The sequence below is a fragment of the Myxine glutinosa genome, chromosome 8, assembly GCF_964187855.1.
Source record: "Myxine glutinosa chromosome 8, kmMyxGlut1.1, whole genome shotgun sequence".
In the NCBI taxonomy this organism is placed as follows: Eukaryota; Metazoa; Chordata; class Myxini; order Myxiniformes; family Myxinidae; genus Myxine; species Myxine glutinosa.
In genome coordinates this window covers 72194953-72210077 of record NC_136268.1, presented here as the reverse complement: position 1 = coordinate 72210077, position 15125 = coordinate 72194953, and the positions used below count along the sequence as shown (strand labels likewise).

Below are 15125 nucleotides of genomic sequence, written 5' to 3'. Positions count from 1 at the left end.
AATACTTTTCAATTTGAAAGTATTTTCCTGTATTTTTCCTGTATTTTCCTGTATTTTCCTGTATATTTTCCTGTAAAGCCTGTAGTATTTTCAATTTCAATAATTTTCAATTTTTCCTCAAAGCAATTCTTACTGGATGCAGTGATGTGGTGAGGTGCATTGTCATGCTGACAGGTGCAAGTGCTTTCCATATTGTGCTGTATCAAAGTCACGATTGCATCGTTAACCAAATGTTACAATAAGGCACCTTTATATGTCATGTCCTGCTTTGCAGTGTGGGGCAAAATATAAACGTGCAAGTTGGGAATTGCCATTTCAAGATAGGACATCGTGTCCAATATATTTGATAATTATCGTGTGTACGCTGAAGGATGAACATTTTTTGTCATAAGACAATACATTTAAACTCACAAGAGCTATGGATAGCACCAACTTCCAAAACTATAAATAACAATATGAAGCACTGGGCTTTGAATTCAGCCATTTAATTATATGTTATTGTCCTGAATGAGTTGAAGAGTTTGCCCCTTATCTGCACACCATCTGAGAATATCCTGCAGCTCTTAAATGTTCTCCACAGATGACAACCCTGGAACTTTCAAAGATTCAGGAATTGTGGTGGCACCCAGCAATCACTCATTGTCTCGTGGTGGGAGTATCACAGGCGGTTCTCTTGGACACGGACCAGCCAACCGCCACCGGAATGGACCTGATGGCCCATATGTGACTGGCCGACGTCCTACTGGAGGAAATGGTCCCATAAAGGAGGCTCTACCATATGTGCCACCTGCGAAGAATGGTGTGGACTCAGTTTACCAAACTGGGCAGCTACATCCTGCAGTGAGAGTTGCTGATTTGCTTCAGCACATCACTCAAATGAAGACGACAGAAGGTTGTGGCTTCAAGGAAGAGTATGAGGTATGTAGTTATATTTTTGGGGTTTTTCTCGACTTCTTTTTTGAAAAAGAGTTGAGGCTTGTGTTGGAGTTAGAACACTGAATGTACCAGGAATTAACAGAAAGAAAAGAACAGGAGAAAGGGATGGGGGAGGGCAGGATGCACCAACAGTGGGGTATAGGTACAAAATAGAGGGATATTTGGAGGAATAGGGGGCATGTGGGAAGAATGAGAGCAAAGGGGAGGACAAAGGGGATTAACAATATGGTTACAGCTGCAAACTCTCAATCGCAGAAGTGGAGGGAAATGCTGGAAACCAAGAATGAAGTTGGTTTGCAGAGAATTAATGGTGTAAAAAGATGATGATGGGGGACAACCTGAGATGATTAAGTTGATTCTACAGGTGGAAAAAAGGAGGAACAAATGAGTGGAGGTGAACAGTAAGTCCGGATTGTGGGAGTTTCACCAGAAGGGGGTTACTGGCAGACGACATACACCCTGCATAAACCTAGGAGGGACAGGGTATGAAAGGACAGATAACTCGATAGGAGGTGATAGAAGACATGGAGACCACCGGACCTGTCTGTTGGAATGTAAATCTTTGTTGCAGTCTAAGGTTTTTACTATCTGAAGCATGTTTTCCTCAAGGATTTGCCTGTATTTTGCCCCATTAATTATTCCCTCTTTCCTTATAAGTCTCCCAGTCCCTGCTGCTGAAAAACATCCCCATAGAATGATGCTGCCACCACCATGCTTTGCAGTAAGGATGATGTTAGATGGGTGATGAGCAGTTCTCTGTTTTACCCAGACATAGCGCTTTGCATTCATGCCAAGGAGTTCAATTTTTGTCTAATCAGACCTCAGAATATTTTGTGCCATGCTCTCAGTCTTTCACGTGCCTTTTTGCAAACTCCAGGTGTGCTCTCATGTGCCTTTTTCTCAGAAGTCACTTCTGTCTGGCCACTCTCCCACATTTGTGAAGTGCTGCATAGCCTGTTGTCCTTCCCATCTCTGTCAAGGAGCTCTGTAATTCTGTCAGAGTGGTCATTGGGTTCTTGGGTCACCTCCCTGACCAAGGTCCTTCTTACCCGGTTGCTCAGTTTGGTTGGACTGCCAGCTATAGGAAGAGTCTGGGTTGTTCCCTATTCTTTCAATTTCCTAATGATGGAGCTCGCTGTGCTCTTGGGAACTTTCAGCACTAGAAATTGTTTTGTACCCTTCCCCAGATCTATGACTCCTCACAATTCCATTTTGGAGTTATACGGCCAGTTCCTTGTACTTCATGGTAGAGTTTTGCTCTGGCATGCACTGTCAACTGTGGGACCTTATATAGAAAGGTGTGTTTCTTTCAAATCATGTCCAATCAATTGAATTGGCCACAGGTGGACTCCAATCAAGTTGTGGAAACATCCCAAGGATGATCAAAGGAAATTTGATGCACCTGAGCTCAATTTGGAGTGTCATAGCAAAAGGATGCAAATTGTACTGATTGTACTTATTGATGTAATACTTGTTGACTCAAGACATTGCAGCTTTTAATTTTTAATTATTTTGTAAAAATTTCTTTTATATATATATATATATATATATATATATATATATATATATATATATATATATATATATCCACTTTGACATGTGGAGATCAGTGACCAAAAAAAAAATCTAAATTTAACCCATTTTTAATTCAGGCTGTAACAACAAAACGTGAAAAAGTCAAGGGGTATGAATACTTTCTGAAGGCACTGCATGCAAGAGCAGCAAAGCACATTTTTATAGGACAGATCATACAGGGGGGAGCACTGACATGGATGGGTTTGACACCATTAATGGACATGAAGGAGAGTTAATGTTTGTGTGCAGGCAGCTGCCGCAGAAGAGACATTTCATGATCCACAGTTCTGATCCACAAGACAGATATTGCTAGAGGGGTGAAATAAGGGTTTATTGAAATCACTGAGCGAAGTCGTCCTGGAAGTACAGAGAGGTGGTCGATGGATTGAGCATTTGCCAATCTGACAGGATTGGGAAATTAACTGTATGAACAAGAAGATTAAGAAACCATGATGAAGAGGACAAACGTGTGTGTTACTGATGGAGAGATACGGAAATTAAAGTATTTTAAAATGTAATTAAAAGCTTTTACAGTAAGAAGCAAAATCGTTAAATTAGGTCGAATATTTGTTCAACTAGGAGGTATTGATAATGGAAAGGCTAAATAATGATCGTCAGGTTGCCAAAATGTTGACCCTGCAATGTTAACTACTGCGAACGTTTTCCACGGAAATGTGTTCTATATAGTTAGAAGAGTCAAATTAGCTTGGTTGCTACTTCTGCAACGTTGAGCATTTCTCAGAATTCAAGATGGTGGCCACCGCTATCTTGGATGTTGGCCAATTTTCAACTTTTGATCTCGATGACCTAGAGGGTCGTGTAATACCTCTTTCTAGGGGTTTTAGAGTATGGGGAGTCCATTTCTGAAGTTATTTTTTGGATACGGGATCAATGTCAAGGTCAAATGGGTGGACTGCCTCGTCAAGCCTACACTGCTGAGTGCTGGTGCTCATATTCCTGTGCGGAGAGCGGAACGGTGACTTCCTCCTCCAGCAGTACTGTCTCAAGGCTATGCTGCCGTATTTCTTCGCGGCAGGTCACCACAATTATGCCCGCTACCTGAGCTGGTATGTGCGACAGATGGAGCACCTTCCCCAGTGTGCCAAGGAGGACCTACTGGCAGGCGCGCACATCTGTCGGCACACGGATGGCGGGACCGCAGTGCCAGCAGATCAGTTCGGCGAGCAGACGTGCATCAAGCGAGGGAAGGGTGCTGGCGGTATGAAGGGCATTTCGACGAGCGCCGAGCAAGTGGCTGTGTGGGTCAACAGTTTCAGTGTGTGCTCCCACCTCGACATCGCCATGGAAGATATGTACAGTGAAGCTGGGAACGAGGTGAAGTCACATGGTGGAGCGGACGGGGAGGAGAAGAACAAGCACAAGGAGGAAGGAGAGGGAAGAAGGAGACTGGATGAGGCCAATCGGAGGAAGATTGCGGCGGAGCTGGAGAAGTGCACTCACCCTCTCAACGAGCAGCATCCAGGTGTCTATAACATCTGCAACGGCCAAGTGGCGCCCAAAACAGTCAACGTTCAGGATGCACTGGCCATCGGGAGTGAGCAGAGCAAGCAGTTCTCCGCTTCGCTAAGCAGTAACTTCCACACAAACATAAAGAAGAAGGTAAAATCAATGGAGGCGCTCAAGAAGGCAGTCACTGTCAAGGGGAAGGCCATCTACGACGTCAAAGTGCTGTTCAGTCGGCTGTTGGTCGTGGGGCAGCAGCGCAGCGTGGAGGTAGCCAACGTCTTCCAGTTCGAGCTGAGTCCAGTCCCTCCAGCCCTGATCAACGAGTACGGCTGCTTGAGGAAGGGAAACAAGGCCATGCTCATCAAGTGTCTCGGTGTCTCTGTCATGACTCCACCTGCTCCAGACGTGGTGCTGGTTGACGCCGGCCAGCTGCTGTACCACGTCGTCTGGCCAGTCGCCGGGACCGCAGGAAACCTGGCTGCAAACTTCGGCGCTCGACTGGCCCACTACCCTCCTGGCTCCAAGAAAATCGTCCTGTTTGACAGGTACGACCAAGAAGCCCCTAGTGCAAAGGACCACGAGCGGACGAGAAGAGGAAGAGCCAAGGAAGTCTGGCTGACCCCAAACACCCCCCTTCATGCCGAAAAGCTATTCTTCACAATGCCACGAACAAGAGTCTGCTCAACAACGTCCTATGCGGCTACCCCCTTCCACACAACATCCAGCTCGTCAACAAGCTGGACTGTGTTGTCACCCATGCTGAGGCAGACATCACCCTCTGCAGCTACATGCTGAAGGCGGCGGTGGACGGCGCCCAGACCATCCGCATCCTCCGTGACAACACCGACGTCTTCGTCCTCTTAGTGTACTGGACATTGAGGATGCAGGTCGTCGCCAAGATTCAAATGGAAAAGTGGCATGGCGATGTTCTGGACGTCAGCGAAACCGTCGAGCGGTTAGGCCCCAGAAAGTGCAGCCAGCTTCTCGGTGTCCACGCGCTGTCGGGCTGCGAAACGGTGTCCTACCCCTGCGGAAAGGGAAAGAAGTCGGCGCTCAAGCTCCTGGAGATAGACATCCCATGTCTCGATCAAGTGCTCGGACAGCTTGGCGCTACCCACGCTCAGCTCAAGGCGACAGCAGACAGCTTCTTCTTACCCCTCTACGGACAGAATAGCTGTACGACAATGAATGACTTGTGTGCTCGCTTCTACCGCGGCCGTAAGAAGCCTCCGCCACTGAAGAAACTGCCGCCAACTGATGTCAACCTGCAACTGCACGTGCTCCGAGCTCACCTTCAGATGCTACTGTGGAAGGCAGCGGACCAACGTGACCCACCCGAAGAAGCTCGAGATATTGCCAACTTTGGCTGGAGCATCGAAGGCTCCACCATCACACCTGCTGTCTCAACAGCGCCAGTTGCTCCTCAAGGGCTCCTGGATGTAGTGAGCTGCAGCTGCACCGCAGAGGGCAAGGCATGCAGCGGTACACGCTGCAGCTGCAACAGCGCAGGCCTTTCATGCACGGACTACTGCAAGTGTGAGGGAGGAGTCGCCTGCTGTAGTCGTTTCACCAGCAAACAGATGGACATCGAAGACGACGAAGGGGAGCTAGGTGTAGATGATGATGATGAAGAGTAGTAGAGAATTGTGACCGCTGATGGCTCGTAATACTGTGCTCAATGTCTCTATAGAGGTCATGGTACTGTGCGTCACATGTCTCTGGTTCCGTCGCCATGTCTTATGAACAATAACAATACATTAAAGTTTCTTAGTTTGACCTTTGACATTCATTTTGACCTTGACATTGACCCCGTATCCAAAAAATAACCAGACATGGGCTCCCCGTACTCTAAACCCCCTAGAAAGAGGTATTACACGAGCCTCTAGGTCATCGAGATCAAAAGTGGAAAATTGGCCAACATCCCAGATAGTGGCGGCCGCCATCTTGAATTCTGAGAAATGCTCAACGTTGCACAAGTAGCAACCAAGCTAATTTGACTCTCCTAACTATATAGAACACATTTACGTGAAAAACGTTTGCAGTAGTTAACATTGCAGGGTCTCATACAGGAAATATAGGGGCGGCAACTAGACTATGAAGGAAGGGAGGAAATAACTGGCAGAATATGTTCGTGATTATTTTTTTTTAGAGTTAAATGAATCATTTCGTAGATTCTTTGTTGAATCATAGAGGGAAAAACAACACGGGGAGTTGAGGAACATGAAAGGAGAGCACTTAGGATAAAGAAAAACCGAAGAGATGTGTTAGGTTGGCGATATGATGGGCACGCTCACCAGCTGAGGACTTTGGTGGCAGACAGTCACAAGGACACAAATTTAATCCTACACCCGAACACGGTATTGGTAAGACACAGAAATTGGATGAAAACTCCATTAACACAGAGATAAAACGGTAACAGAAAGACATGACGTATCCAGTGTGGAAAACTCAGCTTTGATGAACTGAACGGAGGCAGGGATGAACCACCGTCCAGTGCACTTGCACCCACCCATACCTGGAAGTGCAATACGCTTTCTTGTATGAGTATAAATAGGTTTTGAGTCATTTAGGCCATCAGTTCAGTTTTTGTGTGCTTTGATTTTTGCTCTGCTCTTTTAAAATTCTGAACGTATGTTTATTTGATGCTGTTGATGACGATGAGGCAATATTCAGCATTCATTATAACTCAATGAGGAAATTCTGTGTTTGGGTTTCATGTATCCATGAGTAAGGCGTTTGTAGTCATCTGTGGTTAGATTGAAGCCCTCTCTTTAAAATTGTCACTAAATCTATCTTAAAAGAAGTTCATATTTCCCCTTCTCTAGCAAAAAAAAAAATGATGATTAAAAATTACAATAACTTCATTTTTCCTGTTAACATGATCGTACCAATGTCCTCAGGGTAATGTGTTGTGGACGGATTTGGACAAAATTTGGTGCAGAGATTGGGTATGTATCATGGATGAAATGATTAGAGTTTGGTGAGGATCTGGATCTGGATACTAGAATTTTTAAAAGTGATTCTTTACCATTGAGAGATAGTGCCAAAAATGATATATAGCATGATATCTCAAAAAGTTTAGGACAGATTCAGACGTAATTTGGTGGATAGTTTGGGTGTATTAAAATAACGAATTCATTCAATTTTGGTGAAGATCCGAAGGCAGAGTTTTTTTTTTTTTTGGTTTTTTTTAAAGTGATTCTTCAATGACAGTGCAAAATTTATATGTAGCATGATATTTAAAAAAAGTTGTAGATGGATTATGTCAAAACTAGATGGATGATTTGGTTGGGCAACACAGAACAAGTCGATTAGAATTTGGTTCATGTCCGAATCCAGGTCTGGCCTACGAGTCAGATACAAAACGTAAATTGTTCAACCTGGCGGATGTTTGTGCTCTACCGATGGTGTTCCAGTATCCTTTTGTGATTAATTTTTCTTTTTACTTGTGTAGATGGTTTCATCTAGTTTAAATTGCCATCCTTATGTCTTTTGAGGTGATGTTACAAAGGAATACGAGCCATCAGGATACAATCATAATGGGACTAGTCCAGTTGCTGTATTCTTTCCCGAGCACTGATTCCATTAAGTTTTCACGTAAATTGTGCATCTTAGGTCATAATTCCCTATCTTTTCCCAAAAGTGTGTGTTGCACATATGCGCGTGAGTTTTGACTAGCCAGCAATTCACGCTGATGTTTATATGAACAGCAATGCTGTTACCCTGACAGCTTCTGTGTGTGTGTGTGTGTGTGTGTGTGTGTGTGTGTGTGTGTGTGTGTGTGTGTGTGTGTGTGTGTGTGTGTGTGTGTGTGTGTGTGTGTGTGTGTGTGTGTGTGTGTGTGTGTGTGTGTTCAAAAAGCTCGAACAATGCTGAACACATATTTCTTAGACTAAAGACCAAAGTACCCAGTCAATACACATGCACCTGGCCCTAAGGCCAAACTGCATGGTCATACAGGGAACATTTGCTATTTGTGTTGTCAGAAAATCTGGATTCGGACATGAACCAAAGTCTAAATTGGCTTGTTCTTGTCACCTAACCAACTCATCCCCCAAGTTTCGGCATACCTCGTCCATAACTTTTTTCAATATCATGTTATACAGTGCATCACTTTTGGCCCAATCTCTCAATGGTGAAGAATCACTTAAAAAGTTAAATAAGCCTCATGTCCGAATCCATATTCAGATCTGCACCAAAATTGAACCAATTCTTCCTTGTCACACACCCAACCTGTCCACTGAGTTTTGTCCAAATCCGTTCATAACTTTTAAAGATATACTGCTATACTAGCCGAAACCCGTGGAACATCCACGGAAGGGAGGATGTGGTGTATGGATAGAGTGTACCATTATGGATGGCATAGGGGATTTGCTTGTCCGAGTAAGAGTTAGGAAGAAATATGAGAATGAAGAGCGTATATGAACAACGATCGCCGACACCGGCACAAATGCATGCTCTGGATTGTCCACTCAGTGGACAGCTTGCTGTCGCCTTCGACTGTCCAATCAGATGAGACAGCTGGCTTAACGTCCTCTGATGCGACGTCACACCTGCGAGGTATCAGGAGGCGGGAACCGAATCCAAAACAGAAGCTAAAGTAAAGACCATCGGAGATCTCCTGCGGCAGCGTTTCTAACCGATGTGGTAAAGTACAGTACGTACAGTAAAGGACATTCTCATTGATCCGTTGATTAACTATAACTGACCTGCGCCGCCCTGCTGTAGCTTGACATGTTAGCTGGTACTCTGACCTTTTTCACAACTTCAAATGGCGTTTCATAAAATCCTGCTGTGACTCGACATGCGCCGCACCATAATCATTGGCTCATAAAACCCTACACTGCTACAGAGGATTATACTACCACCGGAAGCCGGCACTTGGTTGTCCACAGAAGGAGGGAAGAAACACACCATGTGGAATGAAAAACAAAATGCTTTAAAATATTCAAGAAAGAAGCATTTTTTTTCATTTAATATTCCGTGAGTATTTATTGTCCGACTAACGATTGTCAAAATAAGAACCTGCTTTGGGCAATCGCACACTATACCGTCGAGGCCGCTTTTACAGAATAAGAAGGAAATAATTAAATTAATGCTTTCCTATTTACATCGTTGAGTCAATACGTCAAAAAATCATTTTTTAAACCTGTAATCACTGGTTGTAGGGAATGCAGATTTGACGATCAGCTGATTTATGTGTGTGTGTGGGTGTGTATTTTAGACTTGGACAATATAAGAAGGAAAATTGCTTTGCAATACATGCCCATTTGCAAGTTTCAGATCAATATCAGTAAGCACGGCCCATTATTTAATGACACCACTCGACTGTCCAATCAGCGGACGGCTCGCATCGCCTTCGCCCAGCAGACGCCAATACGATGGTGTTGAAAGATGGCGTCGTATCGGCCGTTAATCGGATGCTTTTGGGCCCCAAAGTCGACTAATTCAGATTTTTCGAGTCTGGCTGTACGTGATAAACAAAGAGCGCGGTTCGTAGATCGTAAATCCATTAGTGCCGTGGGCATCGGGTCACTGGGTGCGGCGTAAAAGGGATAACAAAGTCGAGTCCTTACGGTATTATTATATAGATGTCAGTTTTAGCCCTATTACTTCAGCCTGTCATCCTTCCGAGGTCGGCTAATTGAGTACCAGTTCACTGGTAATTCCCTGTTTGTCGTTAAAGGTGGCAAAAAGGGTTGGCGTCAGGAAGGGCATCCGGCCGTAAAACATTGCTTCAAAAAGGGGACCAAAAAACAACAACAACCACGGTTCCCGAAAAAGGCCAACCCCCGCTTTGCGGGGGAAAATGGCCTCTAAAGGTGGTTATTTTATATTTATACTGAATGGTGAAGAATAACTTAAGAAATTAACTGATCTGGATCCGGATTCGAATCTTCACCCAAATCGAATCAATTCTTCCTTGTCACACACACAACCTATCCACCAAGTTTTGTCCGAATCAATTCACAACATTTTGAGATATCCTGCTATATATCATATTGGCCCTATTTCCCAATGGTTAAGATTTACTTTAAAAATCTTACGAGCCGGATCCGAATCCGGATCTTCACCAAAATCTAACCATTTCGTCCTTGCCAAATACGCTACCTCTCTGCCAAATTTCGTCCGAATCTGTCCACAACTTTTTGAGATATGTTGTTCACATATAAACAAACAAACAAACAGACAGACAAACAGAGAAACAGACAGACAGGGTTGAAAACATAACATCCATCCATCATCGGTGGCAGAGGTTAGAAAAAAAGCTGTGAAATGCAAGGTTTTGCTCTGGGCATGTATAACGTTTTACTCCACATTGCAGGAGTGGTACTTTTCACCAATGCCTGATTTTATTAACACGACTCGTCATCAGCAATGTCCGATTGGACTTGAACAATCATTGGAAAGAGAACCCGATGGGAGAAATCCTCAATTAAACTGTTTGTTTGTTTTTTGTTTTTTTTGTATACAAGATCGAGGCTCGTGAAAGAGCTAACATTAATCACACAGAAAGACAAACCGACACATAAAACATATAACATGGGGAGCGGTAGATAAGATGGGGCGAGAGGGGGAGGAACGCAAACACAACATCTGAGAGCAGGGACATCGAGAGATCTGTGGGAGGGAGAGGGTTTTGGGTGGGGGGGTGGGAGAGGTATAAAACATATGGACACTGCCGGGACTTCCAGGAACGAAGCTGGAATTTCAAACAAGGTGGATCTGGGGTGAATTAGTGGGGGTAGAAAAGATCAAGGTTTTGGATGCTATCTACGACGTCGTGGTAATGCCAAAGCATTTATATATTATAATTTTCCTTCGGATATTTTTTTCTTTGACCATTCCCAAAATGTTTTTTTTTTGTTATTTTGCTTGTGAGGTTTATTTCACCATCACCCATTTGTATACATTTAATATGCTGTGCTTTTAACTTCTGGTCAGGTGATGTTCTGCTTTAATATTTGACCTTCCAAGTCTTGTCCTTTTTTTCTTCTTCTTCCTTTTTTGGATTACGTTCATATTTGATTGCTTTCCTCATAAAAATAGAGACCACAGATTCAATTATCCTAATTTGTTCCAATATTCTTGTCCCTTGTGTCATTTATGTACGAAAGCCCCTCTGTGTGCCCAAGATTATGAATAATATGATGTTTAACAGTAATTGCAAATGTATCTTTCTCTCCTTGGATTTCTCTGCTGTCACACCTGGAGGATTTGGAATCAGACCTGCATGTAGTTTTTATGCATTGAAGTCACTTTGTCTGGGAGAGGGAAAGTGTGAACCACCCGGTGTACGTCATATCATGGTACTTGCTTTGACAGCATCTGCCATCCCCTTTTTCCCACTCCGCCATCTTCTCCACCACCCGCCCCATGGTCCCTCTCCAAATCTGGATGGAGACCGATGTGATCCTTCCGTGGGTGTGAAAATTACCGTACAGGTTTTTGAATGATGCGACTTTTCTGTCACCTGGTAAAACTGCAGTTTACTTTGAAACTGTGACTACTTTGCATTCCGAAGCCTCAAACTTTATTCCATCGAGAGTCTGTGAGGTTGTTCAGAGATTGAGTCAAATCCATGAAGCATACAAACACTGAAGCATGAAACATATTATTTTGAGCAAACTGCAATGCACCTGCATTGGGATGTGCATGAATTGCTAACACTGTCAACTTTTTTATGCCAATAAATGCTGAAAAGCCGATTGTGCTGTCTTTTGTAGAGTTTCCTGGATGGACAATCTGCTCCATGGCAGGTCGCTAAGAAAGAGGAAAACAGGTGTAAGAACCGTTACGGCAACATTATCGCTTGTGAGTGCTTATTTAAACCTTTGTTTTTAAATTCTGTGTTTTCAACATCACATTTGTTGTTAAAACTTATACTTTGGTCTGTCCTGAATAATATGTACACAAAACATGGTGGGATTCTGATCTCCCTCCTTTCCCACATATTTCCCTTGCATTCAGTTTCCCCCTCCTCCCATACTCTCCCGTTTCTCAAATGCTTTTCTTCATCTACAATTCTATTTTATTTTTCCCAATATAACCCTTCGCTCTCAAAATAAATTGGAACAGAGAAAATGGATTTTCTTTGCTGTTGTTGAACCTTTGACTTATCGTCCCCGAATCTCCCCATACAATCTTGTTTTTCTTCCTCTTTCTTCTTATTTCTTCTTCTTTCTTCTTACTTTCCAAGTCCTCCTTCTCCTCATTCTTATCCTTATTCTTCTCCTGCTTCACTTTTGCTTTCTTGCTTTTGCCCCAACCTCTTTTCACATTAATCCTGCAATCTCCATTCCCCCCACCCTTCATTTTTCCCAGTATTCCTGCTGAACCTGCTGAACCTGCTGCTGTTGAACCTTTTCCCTCACTCTTTTCTCTCCCCCCCCTTTTCCCTCCTATTTTCCCTCCCCCTTTTGCCGCCCTCCACTTTTGCCGCCCTCTTTTTTCCCCTTCTTTATCCCTCCCCCTTTTTCCCTTCCTTATCCACCCCCCCCTTTTTTCCCCTTCCTTATCCCTCTCCCTTTGCCTCCCCCCTTTCTCTCCACCTTTTCCCTCCCACATTTTCTCCCCCTTTTTTCTCCTCTTCCCTCCCTCTCTTTCTCTCTATACTTGAGTTCGTTTGAAGATCTTTCTGGAAAGGCAGTGTAAATATAAGATTTTTCTTGATTTAAACGAGCATCTGATCACTTCAAAGTCAGCAGAAATGTAAACAGCTGCTGGAGGCCTACATGATCATGACTTGTCCTGCTCACAAGTCCAAATCTACAATGCCAGAACTGTGTGATCCTTTGTTCGTGTTTTATTGTTGCATTCTTTCATTTGGTGTCACTTTATAACAAAATCTGTCATTTTAACTGATATTGTTAACCAGACTGTGCTGTTTTGCATTTTGATCAAGAAAATCAATTATTTTTCTCTCTTTTCGCCAGATGACCACTCAAGAGTGATTCTAGAGCCCACAGAAGGTGTACCACATTCTGATTACATCAATGCCAGTTATATTGATGTGAGTATACTATTACAGCTATCAAACCACGAACGCGCTTAGCTTATCATACCTGATACATGGCAAAAGACAGACTTTGCTTTTATTCACCTTCACCTTTATTTCAAATTTGATGATCATTTTTATGGCTTCATAAAAGAAGGCTGCATTCCAGTGGATTGGGAACTGAGTACCCTCGTCCCTCGATACAAGGGGAAAGGTGACCCTCTGGACTGTGGCTCGTATCGAGCGATAAAGTTATTGGAGCATGGAATGAAGGTATTGGAAAGGGTGGTGGAGAGGAGGATAAGGAAGAAAGTGAAGATTGACAAAATGCAGTTTGGATTTATGCCAGGAAGAGGGACGACAGACACGCTTTTTATTGTGAGGCAGTTGCAGGAGAAGTACATGGAGAAGAGGAAGAAGTTGTTTCTTGGGTTTGTTGATCTGGAGAAAGCATTCAATAGGGTTCCACGTGAAGTAGTGACATGGGCATTGAGGAAGTTTGGAGTGGAGGAATGGTTGATCAGAGTTGTGATGGCAATGTACAAAAGAGCGTGCACAGCTGTAAGGACGAAGGACGGGAACAGTGGTGAGTTTGAGGTGAAGGTGGGAGTGCATCAGGGGTCGGTACTAAGTCCACTACTATTTGTAGCTGTGAAGGAGGTGCTGGCTCAGAACGTAAAGGAGGGTTTACCGCGGGAGTTGTTGTATGCAGATGATCTGGTGTTGATTGCGGAAAGTATGGATGGACTGAAAGAGAAGATGAACAAGTGGAAGGAATGTATGGAGACAAAAGGTCTGAAGGTGAATATCGGAAAAACGAAGGTGATAGCAAGTGGTAAAGCATGTGGTGAGGTGGAAAGAACTGGGAAGTGGCCGTGTGCTGTGTGCAGGAAGGGTGTCGGAGTGAACGCCATTCAATGTACAATGTGCGCTGAGTGGGTTCATTAAAAATGTCGTGGTTTGAGAAGGTCATTAACCAGTGTGGCAGCTACATTCAAGTGTAAGGTGTGCACAGAGGGAGCTGCAGAAGGAGGAAATGTTGAGTTGTATCTTGGAGACGGCGTGAAGCTGGAAGTTGTGAAAACATTTTGTTACCTAGGAGACATGCTGAATGGAGAAGGTGGATCAGACTCGGCAACGGTTGCTCGAGTGAGATGTGCATGGAGGATGTTTCGGCAACTGAGTGGCGTGCTGACGAGGAGGGGAGTGTCGTTGAAGCTGAAGGGAAAGGTGTATGCTGCATATGTGAGAAGTGTTATGATTTATGGGAGCGAGACATGGGTAATGAACGTAGAGCAGCAACGAAGGCTGGGAAGGGTGGAAATGCGAATGGTTCAGTGGATGTGTGGAGTATCGTTGAGATTTCATTGAGGAAGACAAATGAGGAATTGCGTAAGATGATGCGAATAGAGCCTGTGATGGATGCTGTGAAGAGAAACAGTTTGAGATGGTCTGGTCATGTGTTGAGGAAGAATGAAAGTGACTGGTTGAGAAGAGTGATGGAAATGAATGTAGAAGGAAGTAGAGGACGGGGAAGACCAAGAAAGACTTGGCGAAAGATTGTCGAAGAAGAAATGTGGGCAAGGGGGTGAACAAGGGGAGATGCAGAAAATAGGGCAAAATGGAGAGGATTGTCATGGGGACCGCAAGGCTAACCCCCGCTCTAGCAGGGAAAATGGCCTTAAAATGCCTGTTGTTGTTGTTGTTGTTTTTATGGCTTCAGCAGGAGTTTGAAAGGCCAAAAGTGCACACAATTTTTCTCTTTCACAATTATTCCACGAGTTTTGTCAATGAAATGTGAGCAAACGCATAAGCACATCTCACTTTGCATTGTTATGTTTAAAATGACTCGCATGGGTAAATGTCTGCATGCAATTCAACAAATGATAGGTGCACACAACTGTTGACATCAACACATGTCTGTCGAAAGTATTAAGGCAAGCGGTGAAATGTATTTTAATTTTGGTATGCAAAGAAAAAGAACAGGTGAAAGGTCAAGGCTTATGAAGGTGCTAGAACACAGAATGGATGAGGATGCAACAGAACAAAAGTAGCAGTAAAAAGAGGGGAAACAACAACAGCAGAGTTGAAGGACAAAATAGAGGTAGACTTGGATAAACATTGGGTGTGAGGAAGAATGGGGGAAGGG

General features: G+C 43.9%; 1 protein-coding gene across 4 annotated transcripts in view; it reads left to right on the top strand.

Moving 5' to 3' along the window:
* The window catches only part of LOC137415012 (receptor-type tyrosine-protein phosphatase kappa-like), a 566119-nt gene that overhangs the window by 401637 nt on the left and 149357 nt on the right, over window positions 1-15125 (top strand). For all 4 annotated transcript variants that reach the window (XM_078783392.1, XM_078783391.1, XM_078783393.1 and 1 more), the window contains 3 exons: window positions 581-918; window positions 11706-11793; window positions 12915-12991. In XM_078783392.1, coding sequence (XP_078639518.1) covers window positions 581-918; window positions 11706-11793; window positions 12915-12991 — 503 coding nt within the window. The remainder of the gene's footprint in view (window positions 1-580; window positions 919-11705; window positions 11794-12914; window positions 12992-15125) is intronic.